This window comes from Branchiostoma belcheri, unplaced genomic scaffold (assembly GCF_001625305.1).
Source record: "Branchiostoma belcheri isolate BF01 breed outbred unplaced genomic scaffold, Haploidv18h27 scaffold35, whole genome shotgun sequence".
NCBI lineage: Eukaryota > Metazoa > Chordata > Leptocardii > Amphioxiformes > Branchiostomatidae > Branchiostoma > Branchiostoma belcheri.
The window spans coordinates 2,828,406-2,854,485 of record NW_017803965.1 but is presented as its reverse complement, the minus strand read 5'-3'; the positions used below and the strand labels follow the sequence as shown (position 1 = coordinate 2,854,485).

At 43.7% G+C, this 26,080-nt stretch overlaps 1 protein-coding gene across 1 annotated transcript in view; it reads right to left on the bottom strand.

Annotated features, from left to right (window-relative positions):
* LOC109475822 (histone-lysine N-methyltransferase 2C-like) overlaps window positions 1-26,080 on the bottom strand; it is a 64,984-nt gene that overhangs the window by 27,338 nt on the left and 11,566 nt on the right. The window contains 26 exon segments of the mRNA XM_019776604.1: window positions 92-1,964; window positions 2,324-2,413; window positions 2,730-4,114; window positions 4,367-5,179; window positions 5,576-5,805; window positions 6,216-6,390; window positions 6,864-6,977; window positions 7,901-8,062; window positions 8,860-8,991; window positions 9,369-9,615; window positions 11,890-12,083; window positions 12,690-12,827; window positions 13,417-13,566; window positions 13,993-14,223; window positions 14,829-15,031; window positions 15,262-15,426; window positions 15,858-16,039; window positions 16,413-16,517; window positions 16,964-17,086; window positions 17,594-17,713; window positions 18,010-18,123; window positions 18,798-18,949; window positions 19,407-19,569; window positions 21,414-21,531; window positions 21,908-22,098; window positions 23,764-23,820. Coding sequence (XP_019632163.1) covers window positions 92-1,964; window positions 2,324-2,413; window positions 2,730-4,114; window positions 4,367-5,179; window positions 5,576-5,805; window positions 6,216-6,390; window positions 6,864-6,977; window positions 7,901-8,062; window positions 8,860-8,991; window positions 9,369-9,615; window positions 11,890-12,083; window positions 12,690-12,827; window positions 13,417-13,566; window positions 13,993-14,223; window positions 14,829-15,031; window positions 15,262-15,426; window positions 15,858-16,039; window positions 16,413-16,517; window positions 16,964-17,086; window positions 17,594-17,713; window positions 18,010-18,123; window positions 18,798-18,949; window positions 19,407-19,569; window positions 21,414-21,531; window positions 21,908-22,098; window positions 23,764-23,820 — 7,627 coding nt within the window.

The following is a 26,080-nucleotide window of genomic DNA, read 5'->3' as shown; positions in this document are numbered from 1 at the left end:
TCTACAGATTTTTATCCGTGCATGAAGACATTAAGAGCTCAGTTCCAAGTCTGATATACATGTACATGTACATGTATGTGTAATACCGTACCTTGTAACTGTCCTGCAGTGGGTTGCATGAGCCCTTGACCACTTGATGTCGGCATGGCAATGGACACTGGTGCGCCCCCTGGCACCCCAGGCTGAACTGCACCTGATGCCGGTGGGCCGCCCTGTGGTGCCATACTTGTCTGCAAACAGCTGGGTGGCTGCACGACTGCAGACGAAGTAACCCCCACATTCTGTAGGTCTGAGTTGGGCCCTGGTATACTACTCGTCCCAGGGGTGACATGACAGGAAGAGGCAACAGTGGGCTCTTCTTTCGTAACCCCTTCAACGTGTTGTCCCGTACCAGATTCTGGCGTGCCGTCTTGCTCAAGAAGCTGTCCTGTGGATGGGTCCTGCAGTTGGTCTCCAGTTTGTGGTGCTTCCCCAGAGAGTGGCTTGCCTTCTGTGCTGTCACCAGGACTCTCTTGCTTCAGACCATCTCCCTGCTGACTTGGACCTGCTGACTTCACTTCACCCTGGTTCTGTTGGGCACCTTCTGTCCCAGAATTCCCTGCAGCACCTTGCACCTCTCCCTCTGGCTTCCCAGCATCCTCTCCTCCCATTTTTTTATCCACCTCTGGTTTTACGTCCTCTTTTCCTTTCTCTGCTTCTCCTGAGGGGGATTCTTGTTTCGTTGCATCTTTTGTTTCAGTAACTTCATGCTCAGGGTTGGAGGCATTCTTGCTGGCAGTTGTTTGTTCACTGCCACTTGTACCAGGCTGTTCTACCTTAGCGTCCTCCTCCCCCTGCTTTTTCTCTTCAGGCAGTTTCTCCTTCTTCTGCTCCTCCCCCGGGTCACCCATGATGTCATTGAACATCTGTTGCTTGTCCAGTTCAGGGTCAGCGTACTGTAAGATGTCAAAGTCTTCGCCGCCGAGGAATAGCTCGTCATCGATGTTTGCGTCTTGAAGATCGTCGTGCGACGGGTCCAGGTTCTGACCGCCCATGGTGTCGTCTCCGGTGGGAGGAGCCTGGCCGCTCTGTTGTTGCGGCGGCTGTTCCTGCTGTTGGGGGTTCATCCCCTGGTTGTCAGGGGCTCTGCCTGGCATGCTGGGAAACTGTTGCGATGCAGAGGTGAAGGGTGGGTGGGGCACGCCCGGTGGGAACGGCCGAGGTCCCATCTGGTTCATGTTACCCTGAGCTCCGTTGTTTTCAAACGGGAACTTGGCTTGAGTTTCCACCATCTGGTTCTGGCGGCCGAGAGGATCGAAGGACTCCATGGAGGTGGGAGGGTGCATGCCGGGAGGAGGGTGCGGGTGCCTCGGCTGAGGACCCATCATCCTCTGCTGGTTCTGCATCATCAGGTTGCGCTGCTGCAGTCTCTCCTGCACGATCTGGATGTAGGGGTTACGGGGCCTTTCCCCCATCAGCCCACCCGGGACGGGTCCCTCATCAGGCCTTTTCAACTCGATGTATTGCTGACCTCGGGGGCCCTGAGGGAAGGGACCACGCGGGTGCCTGAGTTGGAGGGGGATGTTTGCCTGCATGTCGTCACCAGGCTGTTGACCCGGGAAGTTAGGGCCGGGCCCTCGTGGGAACTGCATCTGGCCGTCCGGCCTGTTCTCAAACTGTGCCTGCATCCGGGGGTTCATGAACATCTGTCCCCGGGGGAGGAAGGGCGGGCGCATCCTCTCCTCACCACCCATGAAGGGAGGTCTCTGTCCCGGCAGGAAGGGCTCATGCATGTCCCCCGGCTGTGGTGGCCTGTCCCCAGGGAAGTTCTGTGGTGGGACACCGGGGCCTCCCCAGGACTCGGGAAGCATGGCGCTGCTAGTAGTACTGGTTGGACCGTGTGGACCAGCGTATGGGGGAGGCGGCCCCTGGGAATCTTCTGGAGGCCAGTGTCTTAATGGGATCTGTGCACCAAACTGTTCCTCCTTTGGAAATAAAACATGATAATGATTATGTTGGAGCATTGATGAAGGTTAGATATTCAGGTACAACACTTTTATATCATATAGAAGACACAAACCAACTACACGTTGTACATAGATTCTAGGATGAATTCTAGGACCTCTTTTGTTATACAGTACCGAAAGCATATAAATTACGTAAATTACGATCTGTGTAATCATACACATGCCGAAATTATGATCATAAACATGGCATAATTACTCTCGGGAGCAGGGGGGGGGATGAGTCCTGCTGCATATTCTGACAAATATGCAGAATATTCATTATCAGCCAGTGTGTACTTTATTAACTACTCATCAGTAGAGAGAACACACTAACGTACCTTGACCTGCTCCATCTGCTGACGTTGCCTGCGCCGCTCCTGCTGCTGCCTCAGCAGTTCTCGGATTTGCTGGCGTTTCTCAATCATGCTCTGTACCAAAATACACCGAACATAAGGATTGTACAATAATGAATGAACTTTCAGTCAATGTCAAACTGTAATTTCCTATTATAACAATTCACGTAAACAAATTTTTAAATAGCCAAGGCCATGTCTTTGTCATGGAACTGGAGTTGATCAGTCAAAAATTTGGATTGGCAATTGTAGTTTGACACTGACTCAGAATGACTTCTACTGAGAAAGATGAACTTTCAAGCTAACATTATGTTAAGTAAATACAGGTATAAACATGACAAAACCTCACTCAAAGTTGCTCCAGTGTTTTCTAGAAACTCCCGAGACCCACCTGCATGGCACTCTGGTTGTTTCCTCCCATCATGCCCATCTGCTGCTTCAAAGCATGCTGGGAGTCAGCCGGCATGACTGGACCCTGTCCCTGCATGCCCTCCGCGAACACCCTCCCCTGCTGCGACAAGTGGTACCTCCTCTCCATCACCGGTCTTGGCTGGCCCATCCCGCCTGGATTCCTGTCGAATGGTGCATTCTGGGGGAAGCCGCCCTGCTGTTGCCATGGTCCCTGTTGCCGTGGAGACATCATCCCGCCCGCTCTGGGGCCAAACGGATCCTGTGGACCCCCCATCCTGGGCGGGAATGGTGCGTTCTGTAGACCGACTGGCCCAGGGGAGAACGGGTCCGTGTCCTGGGTTGGACGTGGGGTGCCAGGCTGCTGGGCGTATGGGTCGTTGTCTGGCAGGGTGGGTTTGGGGAAGGGTACAGACGGACCGACCGGTCTGGATGCTTGCGAGAAGGGCGGACGCCCGGGGGGCGGCATGAGAGGGTCCTGCTGGTTGGGAGGTCTCGGAGCTGCCGGCATTTTGAAGGGGTCCCTGCTCGGACCAGGGCGGGGAGTGCCAGGCATTTTAGCGTAGGGGTCGTCCTGTACCGGAGAGGGCTGGTATGGGTCTGCGCTGGGCTGGGACAGGGGCGGGATGAAGGAGTCGGTCTGGGGTGGAGGTCTGGGTGTGCCGGGCATGCTGGCGTAGGGGTCGTCAGGAGGCAGCTGGGGCCGCTGGGACATCTGGGAGAACTGGTCGTCCGCTGATGCTCTACGTACGGGCATGGAGGGGCGTACAAACGGGTTGGCTTGTGGACCAGGTCGTGGGGTCCCGGGCATCTTGGCGTACGGATCGTCACTGAGGGACCTCTGCAAGGGAGGTCGCTGGAAGGGGTCCCGATTCCCAGTTCCGGGCCGTGGCGTCCCAGGCATTTTTGCGTAAGGGTCATCCGGTATGCTCGGTGCGGGGCGTGGGGTACCGGGCATGTGGGAGTAAGGGTCCTCGGGCGGAGGTCTGGACACGAAGGAATCCGAGTTGGACCTCGGCCGAGGCGTTCCGGGCTGCACTGCGTACGGGTCTTGTGACGACGGCCGCGGCGTGCCCGGCATGCGAGCGTACGGGTCGTCTGGTTGGTTGGTCAGTGACAGGGACCTCGCACGTGGGGCAGGAGCCTTGGGAGCCACAAAGGGGTCTGTGGAGTCTGCCTGCGGTGGAGGGGGCACGGCAAACGTGTCCTGGGCCATACTGGACGGTGGAACAGAGTCCGACGTTGGAGGCAGAGGTGGCGGTGGCATCATGCTTGATTCTGATTGGCTGGTGGGGGCACCATTGGGTCCTGACTTATCAGGAACGCTCTCTTCCTCCAGTCTCTTCTTCTTGTTCTCGCGGAGTTCTGCTGTAAGTAAGAGGGACTGGTGAGACTCTGTTGGAGGCAATGCACATAAAAATACATCAGTGATGCAAAAAAATACATCTCAGCGATGCACAACAAATGTTTTCTCAAGAAGCATACAATTTTCCAAAGCCAAACACCTTTCACCAATCTTTTTAAAAAAAAACTGCATTTCTTCTCCTAGCTTATATTCTCCTTACAAAGAAACTGTAGAGTTGTTCTATTATAGAGAAGTGTCCATGGAAGGATGTGTACCTGATTCCGACTTGGTGGCCTCTGCCAGCAGCTGCTGCTGCTGTTTCTGCTGCTGGGCCCTCATCTGTTGGAGCTGCTTCCACTTCTGCTCCTGCTCAGCCTCCCAGGCCTGCCGCTGCTCCTTCTGCAGCCTCTGCTGCTGCTCTGTCAGCGCCCGACCCGTGCCACCACCCATCCGACCCATCCCGGGGTTTGGACCCATCCTGGGGAGGCTGGGAGGGATCCCAGGCTGGGTCGGGCTGGGACACATCCCTGGGAGGGATAGGGTCTGGTTCCCCCCTACTCCAGGGTGGTTTGGACTGGACCCCATGGGAGGATGGTTGGGACTCATGGCTGGGTGGTTGGGGCTGGACCCCATGGCTATCTGGTTAGGATTAGGACAGACTACCGGATGGTTGGGACTGGAGACCATACCAGGGTGGCTAGGACTAGACACCATACCGGGGTGACTAGGGCTGGATGCCATTGCTGGATGGTTAGGGCTGGAGCCCATGGGAGGACGGCTTTGGTTGGAGACTATTCCCGGGTGCCCCGGGCTGGATACGATGCCAAGGTTTGGTCCCTGGTTCATCCCCAGGTTGGGGTCACTGGGCTGGCGGGTGAGCGGTGAGGGTGGGGGCATGATGGGCGGGGTCTGTGGCGCGGGGGTGGAGGGGGGAGTGTTGCTGTTGTTGCTCAAGTGTTGCAGACCCTTGTTGGCCAAGCTTTTCATCTTTGCCCGGTTGTCTTTGGCACGCTGGAGGAAGGGCTGCTTCTCCTCAGGGGTAACCTTCCTCCACAGCTTGGCAATGGCTTTGGCTCTGGTAGGCCAATCTGGAGTATAGAAGGCAATCAGAGCTGGTAGACTTCAGACCTCTTTAATCATACTACTGTAAATCACGATTTTTTTTTTGAAGCACTCTTACATTTGCAATTTTTGCAGTCACTTCTGAACCGCAAATTTATCTTTACTGCCAACTCTTTCTTCCACAAACATATAGTTCCGCGAACATGTCCATTTTTCTCAGACCACAAAATTTTGCTACCACGAATCTGTATCGGTATAACCGCCCTTCGGCATATCACACCAGCTTCACAGGCACGCGGCGCAGCGGCAGCTGGCTACATCACACCGAACGACGTGTTACACCTAATCCTTGAACATCTAGCGAGCTCTAAACAGCATAATGCGAAACTGAATCCCTCCAAAATAACTTGACTTTCCCATACCTGGATACTGCTGCTTGAGCTCAGGATGCTGCATGTTGGCGTACAGCACAGCAGAGATGGTGGCGTCATCTCCCAGCTGTTCCTCCTTCTCCCACTTGATGACGTTAAACTGGTTCCTGGTCATCCCCTCGGCGGTCGAACCCTGCTCCCCCTCAGGGGGTGGGGCCCCTCCCGCCGGCCAGGGGCTGGGGGGCTCAAACGAAGGGCTGAACGGGGAACCAAGCTCTCCTCTGTCAATACACAAATGGACGTTAGTTTTACTTACATTGACATTACATCAGTCACTGGTACAAGCTGAAATATCTGACTCCTCATGCAGAGAATTTTTCCTTTTTGTTACTGTACTTCATCCACATGCTCATGTGGAGGTTGACTTTACAGTCTGATTTACATTTAATCATTGCAATCTTATTTCATTTATTTCTTCATATCATCCAAAAATACACATACCAACTACATTTATGTCACCATAATACTAGTATCCTACTGACATAACTCAGCTTAAAACTACATCTAGTAAAAATGACACTGCCTTGAATTTGAGTGTTATCCAAAGTTATGCAGTTTAAATTATAACCTTTTGCTTAGGAATAGAATCGTGCATTGCTGAAGTCTTTGGAAGAAACCATATTAGCCCCACCTGGTGAAATCCTGTGGAAAGCCAGGCTGTGATGGCAGAGGGAACGGGGGACCTCCGATTGGCAGGTTGGTTGGGGGAGGTGGGCGTGGCATGTTGTCGTGGAAACCTGGGTGAGGCTGAGCCATGGGCGGTGCCATGGGGTGGCCCAGGGGAAACCCCGGATCCTGACTTGATGCTGAAATTGAAAAAAATTTCAACATTACAAAAGATTCAGACACAAAATCTTATAATAGTTCTCAAGTCTTAACAAGTTGTGTAATTTACCGGTTAAGTCTATATATCTTGTCAATAAGCTATTTATGTTTACCGAAGGAAAACATTTTTGCCATGTTTCTTCTTCTTCTCCAAAGTGACCTCTGACCTGACTGAACCAGACTGTCTCTCACCATGGTAACTGGTATTGGGTTACATCATATTGAAATTTTATAGTAGGAAGGATTTAGACTCCTGTCATCATATATGTGAATGTGTTTGAGTAAGAATTAACAGAGCAGACCATATGCAATCTTCAAGGTAAACATTATGCATTTGCTTTGCAAATGTGTTACTTCTAGTTTTTCTCAATTTTGCAGTTGAATAAGCCTTTCCCAAGGATACACCATTGGGGCCTGCTAGGGAGTTTTCTGAACCCTGGGACAGAAGGCTTACTTGTAGGAGTTCCAGACAGTCCTTGCGTGGGTGTACCCTGTTGTTCCCTGCTCTCAGGACTCAGAACCTCAGAGAACAAGTCTTCCACATCCTTACTGTCCATTTCTGCCAGACCTGCAGTACATATGTCACATAACATCAATCTGTAGTCTACATTCTGGAAATACAATCATGCTAGAAGTTATATAAATATTTTCAAGCTTTCAAGACAATTAAGCTGCTTCAAGATGTACCAGCCCTATAATATTACATTTGTATAATTTATAATAACCTTTCAAATTCTGATGTTTCTGGTGTTGTACTTTTCAGGGGCAGACTTGGTAGTAGCATGTTAAGATTCAAATATGTAAATAACTTTGCTCAGCCTTCTCCTTTAAACAGAAGTAATGTTTACATACAGGCTTTCTACATTAATTTACAACAATAATCATACAATAAGTAAAAGGAAGTCCAACAAGGTAAACAATCTGTAAGAAACCAGAGTTGTTTGTGCATCCCTTGGATAGTAGAAGAGTCAGAGGGACTAATCTTTGTGCACAATCATATTATTTTAATAGCCATGAAGGGCTTTTAAATTTCTCTGGCTATGATCTATACATGTACATATACATGTTATTCTCCAAAAAGGGCTGAGCCAGGACATAGTGATAGGAGGAAAGAGGTTTTTCAAAAGATAGGTTGTCAAACCCCTTACTATTCAATTCTGTTGGGAATCTATTTAATTTTTTCAGTGTTCTATGGCATAAGATCATTTTGGAATCAGAACCTTGTCGGTGCATGGTGGTGGTGTTGGAAAAAATCTTTGGCTTGCGAAGTTAAAGACCTCGCGAACTCCTGATTGCTTAATCTTGCAAAAAAAGTCCTTGCAAACATAATGAACTTACAGTAATGGAAGATGACACTTTATTCTGGTTAGGCAAAGGGCCAAGCAAAACTGCCCCAAACTTAGAACAATGTGGTGCTAGAAAACAAAGGTGAGCAGTAGTGTGCAGACAACACAGACAAGGGTGATGTTAGTCAAAGGGCAGGTCCCCTACCTTCTGTAACCATTTTATCTAGCGCTGCGGGGCTGAGGATATTTTCAAATTGTGGGTCTAGGTTATTTTCCTTGCTGGGGTCAGACTCGTTTTCCCCGTCACCATTCTGCGAGCCCTGGGAGTTTTCTGTGTGCTCCACGGCTACTGAGTCAAGGTCCAGACCTAGAGAGGGGGGGAGAGAATTCGTGCAGAAGGCTTAGAGGGAGCGAAGAGGCTACCACCACAGATTCAGAAGATGCCACCTTGGTCTTGAAAAAAATAACAGCACTGCAAGGAAGTTTCTATCTCCACATTATGTAGTAGCTATGTTCTAGGGACTAACCGAATATGAATTATGATATTTCACAGTCTAATAAAGGTGACTTTGGGTGCTTTGGCAACTCACAGCAAGCAAGTGTAAGAATCAAGAGAACAAGCATTAACCAAAAAAATCACAGCAACTGAAAAAGTAAGAAAATATTCTTGAGCAACCTATAAAGACTGAACATGCAGCTGAAATGTATCTGCTCCTCCTCTCTGTGCAAACCTCAGATTTCAAAATCTTATAAAACCCTTCACTGCTGTTTTCAAAGCCAAAAATGTTGAACATCAAAATTTTATTGGTTAAAGTAAGGAGAGTTAGATCATCTGTTCAGTAAACAAATGGAATGGTATAATTTTGAATACTCAACTTAAACATTACATTTCTCACTTCAATGACAAACATCATGCACAAGAGCCAATGTTTCAGGTAATATGGGATTTGTGAAAACAACATTTTTGTAAAAGATGAACCTTCTTAGGATCGTTAAACACCTTATGGTACCTACTACACTACCTATTACATCATTGCCTTCAGATTGACTTTTTTTCATCCAAATGATGTTATTGATGATGAAGTTCTAAAACCAGTACCTATGGTGAAAGAATTAGAATCTTGCACTAAGAGTCGTGCACAGTAAATTTGTGGAATGTCTCACCTTCTGTAGCCTTGCCGAGGTCTTCTCCCATCAGGACACTCATAATCTCATCATCGTGTGGCAACTCATGTGGGAGTAGACCTAGGGGATCATCCTCTGTCATCTCTATCTCTCCAGCCTCTCCCATTTCTCCTGAAGTGGAAGGGACAACTTGGTCACACACCTTCACTTCCACATTTTCTAAACAACAGTTTTAGAGCATACATTTGCATCCTGATGCAGTTATTAAGAGTTAATGTTTACATTTAGGACAATTCTTAAAAAGAGTGTCAAAACTCTACAAAAGATCGTCAAAGCACGTTTATAAATACAAAATGTATCTGGAATGCGGTACAGTTGCAGTTATGTTGCAAAATATTGTATACATTTTTCCTTGTACAATCCTTATGTGATGAAGTTATATTATTTTTACTAAGTCCCTGTTATATTTATACCATAAAGTACATATATGTCTATTGTAGGTCTTCTGCATGTCTATTGTATCATGAAAAAAGGAATGACTTCCTAACCATGGTGTGGATGGTCCGTGTGAGGGGGCTGGTTTGCCAGGAATGGTGCCTGCTGGGGTGGTTGCTGCCCTGCAATTCCACCTGGGGCAGGTAGGGGGAACCCTTCCCCACCGGCAGGGTGCACAGGCTGGTGCATCATGGGTCCCTGGGACGTACCACCTCTCTCCTCGTCCGAGGGGGTGTCCAGGTTCACCTGCCCGTCTTTAGTTCGGCTGGTGTCTAACAAACTCTTCCCAAAGAATGCCTCCTGTGGACAAATGGTACATTCCTTCAGGAGAGCTCTTTCAGCATAGCAAAACTGGATTTTTAAAGTCGGGTCCTGTGGGTCGGCCATTGTCCGGGTCAGGGATCGTCTCGTTTTCGTGCGCGCTCGCGAGATCTCGGCAGAGCGAGAATTAACGTGATCTTGATTCGGAAAGTGGACTATTTTCTGGTCATTTTTGTAATGTATCAATCCTATCCCAAAGCCTACTGTGAGGCAAAAATGTGTCACTGACAGAAAACGGTTGCTTCTTTTGTATCGTTGGCTGGCTCTAGCAATTTATGGGCAGTACCCAAAAATAAAGAGGCGCCTCATGTACCTTGTTTTGGGGCTTTTAAATGCTTAAAGTATGAAATGATGATGAAAGGAAGAAAATGTGCTAAGAATTGGCAGTAAGTGTCAGTTTTAGATAGACTTACTCATCCAGATTGAATATTTCTTTGTTTTGCCACCCTGAAATTATACTAACTGCCTTCAACAGTACATACTTGATAGGATATAGTCTATATAAGACACACAACTGGCAGAATTTTCAAAGAGTTAAGGCCACACCAATTTATTTCCTTGGTTAACGGATTCGCCGCTTCGTTTTTTTGCCAAAATGAAATAAAAATAAAAACAGAACAAAAATCCATACTCTCGGGTCCCGAATTGGGGGCCTCAAAATCCACCCGGTACGTTGTAATTTTTCAAAATTTGGGCATAGTTAAGAGCGTTAAAAATACATTGCTTTAAGGCAGAAACATTTTTCTGAGTGCAATTTGTTCGGAAAGCTAGGTTGCCTCTTCAAAAGTTCGTCAAATTCTTTTGATATAGAACTCGCCCCCACCCCCTTTGCACATGTCACCATTCATGGGACAAAACTTCACTGACGACAAACGTACTACGGCAGATTTACAAAGTCATCGTACCTGTAACAACATACCATCTCCCTTTTGGATTTATATTATATTTAGGAACACGTATTGTGTCGGAAACATGTGCTAGTAACGGGCGTTAAAAGTAATCGGCCGAACGTAACTCGGCCTGGGCGGCACATGCACACCCACCTTCAAAACGATCTTTTTTCCAGGGAATATGTAAAAAAATAACACGACATAACAATGTATTCTGGCATCACTAACTGTATTACTCTCAAAAAGTACAAAATCCTACCACAAACATGGGAATTTGGCAAAGTAAAAAGTCCTCCATGCACGTAAGTCCATTCACTAAAGCAACTCTAGAGCTTTCTCACGGTCGGAAGAGTCCACCTCGTGTAGGGGGAAACAGGCCCTTTTAATTATAGAAATTAACGTTACTCTGTGAAAAATACTACATGTGCATGTGGCATTCTAACAAAGTTACATTTTATTTAGATAACTATAAACAAGAGTACAATTGAAAATAATACATCATTACATCTTAATTTTTTTAATAAAATGGTTCCCCCTACAAATAAAAATCCCCATACATCAAAGACTTAATAGTGAAACCCTAGACCATTGAATTTGTGGCAACTTGAAGAGTGTGTCAATGTTTAGTTTAGTGGCTAAATGTGGCTATTTGTTTGAATTATGGCTATTTATAATGTAGCTGTAGCATACATGTACCTAAAGTGTATAATGGGAAATATAAAATGGATACTATTGGGAAAGATAAAAAAAGAAATAAAATATCTGTTAAAATAGTTAATTCTTTTGCCAATAACCTTTAAACATTCCTGGAAATTTGTCTAATTAGTTAAAATTAGTTAAAAGCAAATATTTAGGATATTGTAAATTTCAAGCTCTAAATAACTTCCATATCAGCCAGACACAACAGAATGCCCAGCACAGTGGTAAGCTGTGTGCCCTGAACTCTAAGAAAACAATGGGATCTGAACAGAGCACCCTGATTTAAACCACTCTTTGGAACTTTGAAAGATGAATAAAAGTGAAATCAGTTGGATCGGAGTCTTGTCAACTGACATTTTGTTGTTCGTACAGTAAAGATGTGTATCTTGCAAAATTATACAAATAATTTTTAAGAGATGTAAGAGAAGTTGCTCATGTAGTAATGGTCCTTTCAGTTCAATAAGTGTCCAATATAATGTCTTATATCATTTTGTAACTTAACTTAATGGATTGCTTACTACATGGTTGTAGTCTCACATTTTTATTTTTATTTTTTTTTCGCCCGCCCGCTCCATTTTTTTCTAGAAAAATCCGTTAACCAAGAAATTAAATTGGTGTGGCCTAACTGTTGATTTTAAAAAGAGTGCCTTACAGTATGACCCACCTGTAGATACTCAGGGTATGACTCCTTCAGCCCAGGTTTTCTCTTCCGCTTGCGCTTCGGCCTCACCACTTTTCCTGACAGGGGTCCTTCTGGGGCTGGCACCGCTGGCACAGCAGCTGCTGCAGCTACAGCTACAGCTGGGCCAGCTGCCTCTAACAGCTGCTCCTCCTCAGGGGCATCTGCAAAGTTCCCAGCTGATGGAAGAACATACACCAAAATTACCATTAATAATTACATCAGAAATGGAGTCAATGCTATCTACAATGTATCTGAATCACTTTCCACTAAAAGAAACTTATCACCAAGGTCCAGATCATAACATTACCAAGGGTACATCTACTGGACAGATTTTAGCCTCCACCAGGCCTAAGGAGTTATGGATAGTAAAATTTGGCAGAAAAAGGGCCAATAATGACATGGTCTGTAGAGTGAGCCATAATAAGGGTCACTTTTCCCAAGGCTGATGAACTCTCTGGTGGCCAAACTCCTCAGACCAAATACTCTCCTTATTTTACTCAATTTGACTACTTATCAACCATTGATTGTTAATCTGGTGGAGACTAGACATATGATTGGTTTGGTTTGGTTTTCATTTAATGCCCACGATCATGATAATGATCATTCTGGGATACTCGTTTTCACCTGTGAGGAAAGTCACGTAAAGCACCTTTCCCAAGGGCACAAGGTTGGTGACTTGGATTCGAACCCGGGACACCTCTTGGTTCTGAGCCGAGTGCTCTGCTGTTATGCCACACAACCTCACATATTCTGAGATATATATAGAAAAAAACAATTGTTACCTTCTCCCAGGGAAGCAGGTGGGGCCCTAGCCACTGTTGCCTGTAGACCAGGTGCCATGCCTGTTCTAGGGACGGCTCCTCGCCCCCTCCCCATGAAACTGGGCCTGGTTCTGTGTCTGGCAAAGAAACCACCAATCCCTGCAAAACATACATATTAGAGAAGATGCATTCTTTAGCAATTGCTTATATGATACAGGTGTGTCTCTCCTTAAACATGGGATCTTTGTATCCCTGAATGGAGCCATAAAAGTCTCAACTGGTGTGTCCAAATGTGTACAAACAAACTTCAGTACGAAAAACTTAAGGCCACACTGATTTAGTTTTATGGATGACATCCACGCGTGCATTTATTTTTGCCTGTTCTTCAAAAAACTCCAAGACTGAACCCTGGGTACCATCCTGCATAGTCCATGGTAGCTAGCGACAATATGGAGCCAAGGCCACCATAACAAAGGACACCAAGGCCACTCTACTATCTCTAGAACTCAGTACGGTTCTGACTCATTATATGCTGCACAAAGCCAGCATGTGCCAGCTTGTTGTGAAAATATATAACTGCAAATCCCCAATACCAGCTTTGCATTCCTGTGGTTTAGCAGCATTTTTTTTGCTTGACTTTTTTTTTATTCGCCCACTCGCAATAGTTTTGGGGTCTTCAGAGGATGTCATCCATAAAATTAAGTCAGTGTGGACTAAGAAATAAAGAGGGAGATGGGCAGTGTTGTACCTGGTCTGAGACCTCTCCTGTACTTTCTCTTCTGCTTGGCTCCCCCCTCTCCAGGCTTGGTAGGGTCTGCTGTGGACAGTTCCATGGACTCATCCCCCTGCTCATCTCGGTGGTGCTCAGGACCAGGGTCAAAGTCTGGGTCATTCGCATCTGTCAAACATACAAAATCATGTCACACAAAACCATGCATTTAGGCTATTCCAGTAGCAGGGTTCTCCCAGATAATGGAACAACGGTGCTGCGCCAGGCTACTCCCAGCTCAGCGCCACTATACTGCTTTCCAAATTTATGGTGTTACATTCCGATTTTTCTGGATAATTTCGCTAAAATTAGTGAAAATTTATTGATTTTGGGCCCAAGTGGCGTCCATGTTCCCGTCGGCATTGTCTCTGAAAACTTGTGAATGGGCAATAATCGAGTAAACAATGACCATTTCGCAAAACGCTACAAGAGAATCGCTGTCATTGGTGGAACATCGGGCGCCCTGCTAGCATTTTAAAGTCGTGTAAACAACGCTAATTGTCTGATTTCTTTGTAAACCAAAGAAAATAAGTTATTGTTGTACTTTCACACTACCTTTGCTGTCTCCAGCTTCCCCCTGCTCTAGAGCCTGGGACACCTCAGACTTGGGATCAGCCAGGGAGTGGAGCAGAGACAGGCTGGCCGCGGCCGCCAGTCGTGGTCGCCTTCGCACCCTTTTCTGCTTCGGGGGCGGCGTGATGGACAGACTCTCGATCTGTCTCAACCCCGTCTCTGTCAACAGGACCCCCTCCACCGAAAACTCCTGGGGCGGCCTCGGCTTCGCTTCTAGAACAACAATTTATCATTTATCAGATTTATCACTGTTAAAGGCATCCCAATGCAATTTTAGGGCAGCTAAACCGGAAATATCAGGAATACAGCAATCTGTATGATATTGACACATATTAGCACATTTGCATCAGTATTTCATACATTTTTCTGCATTTGGAACAGTCCAGAAGCAAGCCTCAAGATGAGTCCTTTATTTTCTGGGCGGTACCCAAAAACATCAGTCAAGGATCTTACCAGTCTCCGTTTTCTGTCACAATTTTCAGTATTTTTGCTCCATGACATTAGTGTATATGCATATTCAACTTTGTATGTAGATAAATAACTAGAATATTGACTTTGAAAATCTGGTTTTCAAGCCCCAAAACTGCATGCCATTTTATACTTTTAAAAAGTTAACATTCTATTAGATAAGTTCAGATACATTATATGCCAATATGCTCCAAGAACAGACTTTGTGTTGTGTGTACAAACTGGAAATGATGCCAGCAATGATGTAACCACCACCACATGACACAAGCAGTTTTTTGTAGTCTGAGAATACTGCCTTACTGGTCACTTTAGGATTGTGATTCATTATGACTGACACAGCAGTAACTTACCTGGTTCTGTGATGGCCAGTCTGGTGAATGGGTGGGCTGCTGGTCCCTTGGAGTCTGCAGTGCCACTGTGGACTGAGGTAGGAGGGAGGTGGGCAGGAGAGGGTTGGGTGCGAGGGCGACACATCACACAGTGGTACCCGGCGTCTGCCGCTCTCTCTGCTTCATCTTCTGACTGCATCCCGTCACATTCCGAGTGTAGCCACCTGCAAAGAGGAATCTTTTTGTATCTATTTTTCTCATTTTGCACAAGATAAAAGCAAGAAATTGTAGATCTCATACCTTGTTGCAATATGTATAGTTTTGTGAATTTCTTGCCTGGTCTTTGACAATTTGATCTCTGTAACCCTTGTGTTGGAAATCAAGTTCAACATTTTACTATGATTACTACCAACACAGATGAACTTTCATGTTAGTCAGTGACAGTTAGCCCTACCTTTCACATTGTGAACACTGTATAATCAGCTCTTCGTCATGGTAATTCTGCTGGCAGAGTGGACAGGTGACCATGGCAGCACACGGCCCACACTGGGTGTAGTTATTCTGCCACTTACAGTTGTACCCAGGAGAGGTGGCCCCGCATTGGGTACAACACACACACCTGCAGACAAAATGGCAAGGAAATCACATATCTGAACAAGACATAATACTCAAGTTTTATACAGTAAGTACAAGCTGGGCAAGACCAGACTGTAAGGTTTTATCCACTCATACTGATGGACTCCTACTCTTATCAATATGTGTGGTGTGCTATTCAAGAGGATGCTGCTCACAGAAGCTACATGTAGGTACTCCCTTCTTTCACAACATATAGGAAAATAATATTATACAAAACATAAATACATTGACTACAGTGGCGAAATAATGCAATACACAACATAGGCATCATTCCAGGCACTAGACATCCTATACAAAAATTTCTGTACAAAAATTTCTGGGCATTTGTTCATGGTTAGGAAAGCCGATAGTCAGTGAGTTCAGTGATCTACCTTCATTTCCAACCTAGTAGTGTAAGAAAAGACAGTAACTCACCATTTACATCTCCATCCCCCCTTGGGGACCTTGGTGAGAGGAGGGTCGAGGCAGTAGATGTGGTAACTGACGTCGCAGTCGTCACAGAGAAGCAAGCGCCCCTCGTCACTCGCCTTCCCACAACCCTCACACACCGTACAGTCCAGACACCGCCAGCCCTTCGACAGCACCACCTTAGTGATCTACAAGTAAAACACATGTCAACTCTTCCATTCACACAGGTATCCTAAGACTGCTATATAAAAAAAAATTCTTCTCAAAAAGACCTGGATATCTGAAGTGTGCATTACGTACATTGAAATTACTCTTTAAATAGTCTCCACAAGACTAACAATGCGGGTTCAAAAAAAAAGTAAAATTTAGTTAAGGATAAGTGACTAGGAGAGTTTAGTCAGTGTAGAGTTCACTTGCCTGTGCAGAGGGGGAATTAATTAACCCTCTTGTGAACTGACTTTCCTGGACAACTATTTCTATAGTATTTCTCTTCTTTTATCAAATTCTAGGATCTGTACCCCCGTAGGAAGCCCTAGTGGAGGCTATTGTTTGTGGTCTTACCTTGATGTTTACACAGTAGGGATGGTAGCACTGGCCACACTGTGAGCAGGACAGGAGTCTTCCCTCTGCACCCTGTCCAAAACTACCACAGCTCACACACATGTCCTGGGGAACAACAACAAAATCAGAAAACTCGAATGAACAAAAATTATGTCTAGACGTAAGTCTTTTTCTCTTTAAATTTTATTTATATCATTTTAATTGTGTTGTATTTTAAATAAATTATTCAAAATAAACACATCGTTTAATAGATAAATACTGCAAGTCTTAACAGTACTGTTAGTGTCCTGTCCCTTGTATAATGGTACGGTCCACAAAGTGGTCGGATATTGTAATAACCGACCACTTTTTTCATTATGGCCTGATAACCCATGAGAAATGGAGGCTTCTCACATCACCCGGCAATATGATAATATATATTCCTACACATTTAGGTATCTAGATGAACCAGAGTGACCACAATAACCAAAATATGGTGCACAGCTCCAATTTTTCTGCATACATGTATTATTGTAGGCATTACTTTGTGTGATTTAGTCCTGTGAACTGACCTGCATCAGTGTGAACTTGTCGTCTGTAGAGAACAGCACCACAGTGGTGTGCATGCCCTCATCCTCATCGTTCTTACTACTCTTGCTGGGCTTTTCTGGAGACGGCTCAGTACCAGGTCCTCCCTAACAAAGAACATGAAGGAACATGCTGTTCAGTTGCATTTTCACATAATTCAGGACAACATACAGAAGCCTGTACAAGTGACCATCTCTACAAAAAGACAATTTGGCTAATGTTACCACTTTTTGATGGTCCCTTAGATAATTTTTCTAATGACACATTAAGAAACCTGTCTATACTGACCACCTGTCTACATAGACCATATTTTATCTGGATCCTGAGTGGTCTTCTTGGGCAAACTTTACTGTACATACCAAAAGAGTAACATATAGCATAGAACTGTAATTGAATGAAGAAAAAGTGCTTTAAAAAGTACTTTCATGAGGTATAAACATATATGAGAGGAAAACAGGACTGAATACAACTGAAGGTAATAAATTCATCCTTTTACAACAAAAATGAACTGAATCTAATTGACTCAACAGCTTGGAAAATAATATTTTCAAGTTCTTAGGATGAACCCAATGCAGTCTAAGATGACAAAGTGAATGTAGAGCAGTGAAACCCACCACAGTTCCAGGTAGTGCTACAGTTCCTTGTTTGAACTTCGGCTTGGGTCCCCTCTTGCCAGGTGGTCCAGTGTGCTTCTGCCTCTTTCTGCCAGGAGGCGCTCCTGCACCACGGCCCTGCTAGATTTCGAAAGCAGGGTTAGTTACTATCTCAAAATCACTATATAACTGTATCGTTTGAAGAAATTGTAGACCAATTCTATGGTGGGATAATTAGCCTGATAAGTAGCCTGGGTGCCATCTTCTGTAGTTACCGCCAGCTCCATATTGTTGCTAGCTATCATGGACTACAGAGGATGGACCCAGCCCAGAGCCTCATTCGAGGTGCTTTCTTTTTAAGAACTGGCGAAAATTAATGCGCACGCGGATGTCATCCATAAAATAAAATCCATGAGGCCTTATAGAAAAAATCCTACCCTTGGTCTCCCGGGGCCGAGTTTCCGCTTGCCGAAGGGTTTCCCGCTGCCGTGTTGGATGGGAAGTGGCGCCATGCTGCTCCGAGTTCCCGCGGACGTGGACGCCCCTGACGACTGTATCAAGAGGGCAGACAAAAAAGGAGATGCGGACGTCTTGCTGGCCAGACTATCCGTGGGAACACTACCTAGGGAAGCATACGCTCGCAACATACACGCTTGTGTATACGTCCGTGGTGAGTAATCGTATGGAGGAGGAGGAGGCCGATACTGCTCCGTGAAAAACGACGGCTCCGGTGGATGCCAGAAGTGGGGCTGATACAGAGGGCCTTGCTGTGAAGCCTGGGAGGAGGTTAAACATTGATGGAATGGTTTTGAGTATGCTGTCTGATTTTTTATCACCAAGGGAAGAGAGACAGTAGCCCGGCTCCCAGACTTCACCATGCATGCAGCACCCTTTGTGCCAGCACCTGAACAAGCTGTGGACAAAATGCAACACCACATACAAACAAAAACAGGTAACAAAAAAGGAGGTTTCAAACATAACAAGGACAAAAGCACCACCTCAAAAAATAAAAAAACAACCTCAAAAAAGAAAAAAACAACCTCAAAAAGAAAAAAACAACCTCAAAAAAGAAAAACCAACCTCAAAAAAGAAAAACCTACGCAGAAAAAAAAAATCGAAGCACCAACTTCTATCTGTAATGTAAAGATAGAAAGCAACACCAACTTGACATGACCTTAGCCTATCACCACCGCATCCCAACCACCTAGTCATGACCCAGACTTACCGACATGTCAACATCCATACTAGAAAAACTGTCCTCATTGGTCGACATCAGAGAATCATGGGAGCTCTGCAGGGGGTCCTGGGCTGTTCTCAGCATCTCCATCCCTCCCTCCTTCTTGCCAGCTGCAAAGACAATATCATCCATTGCCTCCCCTGTTGGACAAAACACTCAGCTCAACACACGGCAAACCAAACAGAAGACAACAGAAGAGAGCAACAGAAAACTGAGAGAAGCACGCTCAATACCTACATGTACAGGTCTGCAAAACTGCTTACAATATGCCAAAAGTAAAATCCAGCTAGAATTTTGTACCGGTCTTGATAAAGAACAAAGTAACCAACTAATTTTTCTTATTCAATAAGAATAATGTCATCACAGCTAATAAAAATCCACAAACACATACAAATTTGTATATAACCTCAATACATGGGCCAGTCAGTGTAAGTACAGATCTGAACTACCTGCAAAACCCCACTTGTACCTGCACTAACCGCTATATACAGGCAGTAATTTGAGCACTGCATATGGATATCTTACACAGAACAGATGTTACATAGCATTGAGACATGTGAAAAGGATCTATAGAAGGAACACCAGTTCCAGACATACCCAGGTCTTCCCCTTTGGCGACCATTTCTTCCATTTCTCTCAGCTCGGCTTCCGCCATGGCGGCCTCGGAGCTGGTGACCGTGGAGGAGGAAGACGAGAGGTTTCCCGTGGCGGCGGCGGCGTCTCCCGTGATGGCCTGGGGGGACAGCGAAAGGTAGGGGACCTTTCAGCAGCAGGGAACCAGATAGGGGGGTTAATTCTTTCTTTAGCAATCTTCATCCAGTATAGACATCATGAACAACTACTCACTCAAGAGAGGGGTATGAAAATTTTTCAGAGGGCAAATTGTTTTGGCAAATTTACCATAACTTGAAGCTTGAATGTAGCGATTATATTGAGTTATTAAAACCAATGAGTTCAATGCATGTTGCTAAGTGCTGCAATCGCGGTAGCTTGAGGGTCTACAGTCCTCAAACTTTTGAATATCTTCCTAATCACCTGGCTGATTTTGTCAGCTTGTAGACCCTACTGTTAGCGAAAAATTGTACCTAAAGTCACCGTTGAATTCTAAAGGAAAGGGTCCTCAGAGGGTTTTTAAGAATTTGATCACACTGCGTTCAAGCTTCAAGTTATGTTAGATTTTACAAAAGAAACTGGATTCAAGAATAACAATTTACTTTCTGGCTCTGAGGAATTTTAATACCGACTTCTGAATAAGAGTATCCCTAAAAACTTCGGCAATCTAAAACATTTAATGCATCATTTTTCTAAGTATCAAGTTTTGTATGAAATGTTTTGAAACATTTTTCACCATGCTTTGTCAATGGGATAAAACAGTTTTTCTTTTGAATCGAAATACTTCATTTCCGTATTGGTAGAAGATACTAAAAAATACTGTAGCAGTTTTTTTCTGCCACATGTAATCTTTCCAACTTGTTAAAGATGTAATGACAGTTCTCTGTGAAGTAAAAATGAAGAATGAGATGGAGGGGGGGGTGAGACCATATGGGATCACAAGACCCTGGAAAGTACAATGAAACGGCTGTGTCTCACCTTAAAGTTTTTCCCCTCCTTGCTCTTGCAGAGGGACAGAAACATAACTAGGGTTATCTACCGTACTTAATTCTGACAGAAACAGTTCAAGAACCATTCAATACTAGTTTCCAAGAAAACAAGCACTGAAATTCAGCCTTGTATGTCACGGCTGCCACATATGCTGTTGCTGATATAAATAGACCTACAATAAAAATACATCAAACTCGGGAAAAAAATATTGGTTAGTTTTGGCGTCTTGGTAGGTTGTGTTGTTGAATACAGGAATAAAAGATCTGTTGGTCGTGATATCATGTTTTGTTTGTGATCTCAAAATTTGAAAATGTAGGAATCTTGTTTTTTTTTCACCCTATCGCATTAGACTTGGAGTCTATGGAGGATATCATCCATAAAATTTACTTGCTGTGGCCTGAATGAATAAAAAAAGTGGGCAATGTTCAAAAGGAAGCTGAACTCACATCATGTTTTGCCCTTTTATGCAACATTCTACCTGGTTTAGCAATATATTTCTAAACCAGGGAATAAGGGCGCTGCTCCCTCATGTAACCAGCCTGCACCCCCATATCAATTTTCAGATTGAAGCCTAAGTGGCTACATACACAACATTAAGTCTGTCTCAAAATGATCTTTTTTCCAGTGATAATATAAAAGAAAATATCATAACAATGCATTCTAGCATTACCCTTGTAAAAATTCCAAAATCCTGCACCAAACCCCTTCTCTCCATACTAGTAATCTGCTCTCTCATGCTAAATTTTGCTAGAAAAAAAACGTGTATCTGGCAGATATATTTTGTCTTTGACTATTTGCTTTCCTGGAAACAGTGGGCCAGCAATGCTGTGTAAAGAGCTGAACTCACATCGTTGTCATCCTTATTTTTTGCCCTTTTTGTGTAACATACATGTACTACCTGGCTGTCATACACTTATCTACGTATCTGGTAGATACATTTTGTCTTTGACTATTTGCTTTTCTGAAAACAGTGGGCAATGCTGTCTAAAGAGCTGAACTCACATCGCTGTCATCCTTGTTTTTACACACAGGGCAGAGGTACTCGTAGTGGCACTCTGTCTCCTTCATCTGTTGATACGTTGCCATGTCAACAGAGTCATCACACTCTGCATGAATCCATCTGTCAAAACAAGGGGGGGAAAGGAAGGACAATTTTTAATTTTGGCAGATGGCAGGAATTAGATACAAATCTAGATAGTATTCATAGTGAAATGTTGAACTTTATTCCAACACAGAGATCAAATTTTCAACAACCACTGTCGTCTACACCAGGGTAATTAAAGACCAATCACTTCCGAACACAGACTCGCAATTTAATTTCCTGATGAAGGCGACAGTGGTTGTTGAAAATTTGATCTCTGTGTAATCTTTGTGTTGGAATTAAGTTCAACATCTTACAATGATTACTACCAACACAGATGAACTTTCATGATGACATCAATACTATTTGGGAAAGCGAGAATGAAAAATTCGAGAATGAAATCTTGAAGTCTTACTTTCTGCAGCCATCACACTGTAGCATCTCCTTCTGGGTGAAGTGTCGGTAGGCCTTCCCACACACAGGGCAGTACAGGCCCTTGTTACGCTGCTGGTAACAGCTGTCGCATACTGAGTAGTTCAGGTGCCACCTGGAGCTGGGGCCGCTGCCAGGTGTCCGTGATCCACAGTCGCCACAGACGCGGCAATTCTGGGTGGGAAAACGACAAACTTGATTAAGACCATCTGTCGTACACTGACAGGCAAGGGGCATTTTTTTCTCAGAATTTTTTTTTAAACGAGTTCAAAAACATTTAAATTTCCAATTAAATGACATTAGGGAGACTATGGCACAGAAACAAAAGTTTATCTTTTGATTTTCCAGTTTTCCATTAACTTTTTTGCCATAATCAATACAAATTTTATGGCAAATGACTACCTTATCAGACTGAATGTTACAAAGACTTTTATTTTCAGGCAATAACTGAAAAGCAAAACAAATGCTGAGACAGGGAGGGTAGCTGAAATGCCAGGGATGTCTGCTACACAGGAATCTTTAACACTGAATTGTCCCCTAACAATTCAATCTCTCTCACTAGACTGTCACAAAAAGTGGCCTAAAGACCTTTTCGCCAGACCATCTGGTTTGGAACTGCACTAGAGCCAAGATAGGAAGCATTTCAATGATTGCAACAGTAACCATATTGGGAATAAATCCTGAATTGTTTGGAAAACATACTGAAAGAAGGCAAAAATTTGTGCCCTAATTTTTTTTCGTACAAGAAGTAAGCGTATGACCAGAAGACAAGCAAGCGTCTGAAATTTATATGTCTCTACAAAAATAGCAACAAAAAGAAAGCATATTATCAATTGATGCTTCTTTATGTTTTCTAAAAGCTGTAGAGAAACATTCCATTCCTTTTAGTCTGACTGAGAATGGTATGTACTTGTAGTTTACAAGTACATACAGGGATCAACATACTGCATACATATACACTTGTGCATCCAAACTTAGAACTGTGCACCTACATTTTGTGTAATGTTACCATTGCACACTAGTATACAGCATATTCTTGACATTTCAAGTGCTACAACTAAACAATAGAAAACTGAAATGATCTCACATTTTTGTGTTTAATGCACAAAAATCCAATGTAGGAAAGAAAGAAATCACGACAGCCCTCCACCTTCTACAACTATTCAACTGTACAAGAATACAGCTTCCCAATATCTGTGCTATAATTCTTACATAACATGTACAGACTTATCAAATACATTATCTACATTCAAGATTATACAGGTATACAATACATAATATGGGTACAACGGGTTTGTTAGTTATTGGTTAAGGTTAATATCAATTGGGAGCAGGCATTTGAACTGCATGCATGTAACGTATACAACTCTCAGGTTAGTAAATTCTGTTAATCGTGAAACATTCCAAAACTTCTGCCAGGTTAATTTTCATAATTATGAACGACGTAAAAGAGATAAAATAATTACATAACCATGTGTGTGACGTTCCGTGTTGCAAATTGTGTTTCCATTCGATCTTGCAAAGGTAAACACAATCTAGAGAAATGCAATTTTTCTGCTTATTTCTACTGGTTGCACTATGAGTCTTGAAATCATAGTGGTCTACTTTTTGCTGTGATCTCTGCACTGTGAACTTATATTTGTTTCCAATGTATGGCTAATGTGCTCCAGAATTGAGAATTTAAAATGCTGAAAAACCTTCCTTTTCCCTATTACTAGAGGATAAAGCCAGTGCAAAAGTGAACAACATTTCAGTAATCTAAATTGAAGTCTCTGAGCACAGAAAGTCACACACACAATGGCAGATTAAAAAAGCTAACATAAAGTAAACAGCTGATACCATTGCAAGCTCTGCCGTCCCAATCAATGGGCCTGATTCACTACGGATCAGACAGGTCTACGAGAAAAAGGCAAGATGAGGAAATAAAACATAAGGAGAGAAAACAAGCGAATTTTCGTGCCTCCACCCTCACCAGGGAAAACGTATCGTAGCAAGCAAGCTCAGTGCATTGTTGTCAATAGTACTAGCTTTGAAAGAAGTATGTTATATGTTTCTTGCACCACTACAAGGCAGAGGTGTACATGAGAGTACTTGAAAACATACTAAAGCAACTATAGCGAAATACAACTATGTGAAAAAAGGTTTCACTACATCCCATATCAGACACCTTTTCTTGTTATCTGTTCTAGTTTTTGTAACGTACTACAAATTTTGTGTACAAAATAATTTAGTCATTTTGGTCAAAAAATTTTAACATTTACCAACAGCCAAAAAGTCAATATGAAACTTTTGGTATGTCCAATTTTCAAAATACCACTATCTTTGAATAATGAGAATATTATCAGAAAGAAAATCACTTTGTTGTAGCCATAGGAACAAAGCAGGCAGAACCAAGCTTGCCATGGTAGAGGCAGTCGGTTGCCAGCCTAGAATGCACACCATTAACCACCTATGATAATCTGATAAAAGATTATGTCAGCCCTGTACTAAATTAACTATGCAAAAAATTCTCTCAAGTGCTGCAAGACAAGAAGGTAAAACATGCAGATATGCAAACATTGCAAATACATTCCCAGAACATACATCGCAATGAAATTCATAAACATGGCAAAATCATGCAGGCACACAACACCAGCAGGGAAGGGGGGGAAAGAATCTATCTACTGGATAAGCAATTCTGCAAATAGTCCACAGACAAGTGTAAAACAAGTCACAACAAACAAACAAACAAACACATTCAATTGAAAAAAAAGTCTACAGAGGTTATATAGTTATAGAATACAATATTATATGGCATGCAAGAATTATACTTATTTCTATACACAGAGTATTCAAGGCCCTTATGGACACTTTCCCACACCAGTATCTTCAGAACAAAAAATATTTTCCAGAATATAAGTAGAAGTACATGTTGTTCTTATGATACCAACAGAAGGAATTGACCACCATGGAAAACACAGCAGTTTACAGTAAGAAGACCCTGGGACGCTACCTTGCACTTCCAGCCGTTCTTTGGTATGGTGTTCATGGCTGGCTTCAGACAGAAGGTGTGGTACCCCTTGTCACATGTGTCACACACAAGCATCTTGCTGTCATCCCCTGGTTGCCTAGCAACACAAATAACATTCATGATGATGATGATGATGATGATGATGAAATGGCTTATTGAGGATAAAAACCCTTGCAGCCTTACATAGGCTGAATTGTGGTTCTTTAACAATTCATTCATCTTAGACAACATACTCCAAAATTCTTATCACATAGATTAAACCAGGAATGTACGATCATTCAATATAAAATCAATTGGTGACTACATTTTAAAACGTTTCACTTATAGATAAGCTATTTTATATACATGGAGGCCGCACGGAAATTTACATGTTATCATGTTATCATTCATGACATGACTCAAGAAACTAATTTTCAGGTACAAAACAAACAACTACTTTCTAGAGAATATCACAACTCAATTTGCAGGCTATGCAAGATATTATACTCGTTCTCATTCAAATATGGAAAATGATGTTGCCACTCTTAGTTATGAGCCCCAAATTTCCTACACGTGATTGCACGTTTCACACGAGAAATACACAAGATACACATGAGAATTACACGACTTTTGCACAGCTTTGACACGCGTTTCACACAAAAAATACGCAACTTTCAAACAAGAATTGCACGCATAGGAATGGGAAGTTATACAAGATCCGTACTTAATTCTATACATATTAAAGAGTAAAAAACCTTTTAAAAACCCAGGGACCTCCCTAAACAATGGAGCAGTGGAGCTCCTCCACCCAGTCCTTATCTCAGCTCCACCCTGTTAATTTTCAAAACTAGAGTTTTTACACCCTTTTCCAGGGTTCTTTGGTCAAATTTACCGATATTTCGCACCCTCCTCCATTCTGTCCTAAATTTCTGGGGAGATCCCTGAAACCGATGACCACTACAGAAACCCTTCTTTTAGAAATACAGACAAATTGTTCTATGTTTAGTCTACTTGTATGTATGTACATATTGAGCTGCTATGGGTCAATATACCACAGATTCAGTACAGTTCAATAGTTACCTGCACGTCTGACAGATTTTACACTCTGGGCACTGCCAGCCGGCCCGTACCACTGGGTTGATCTCCACGGGGGGGTCCAGGCAGGTG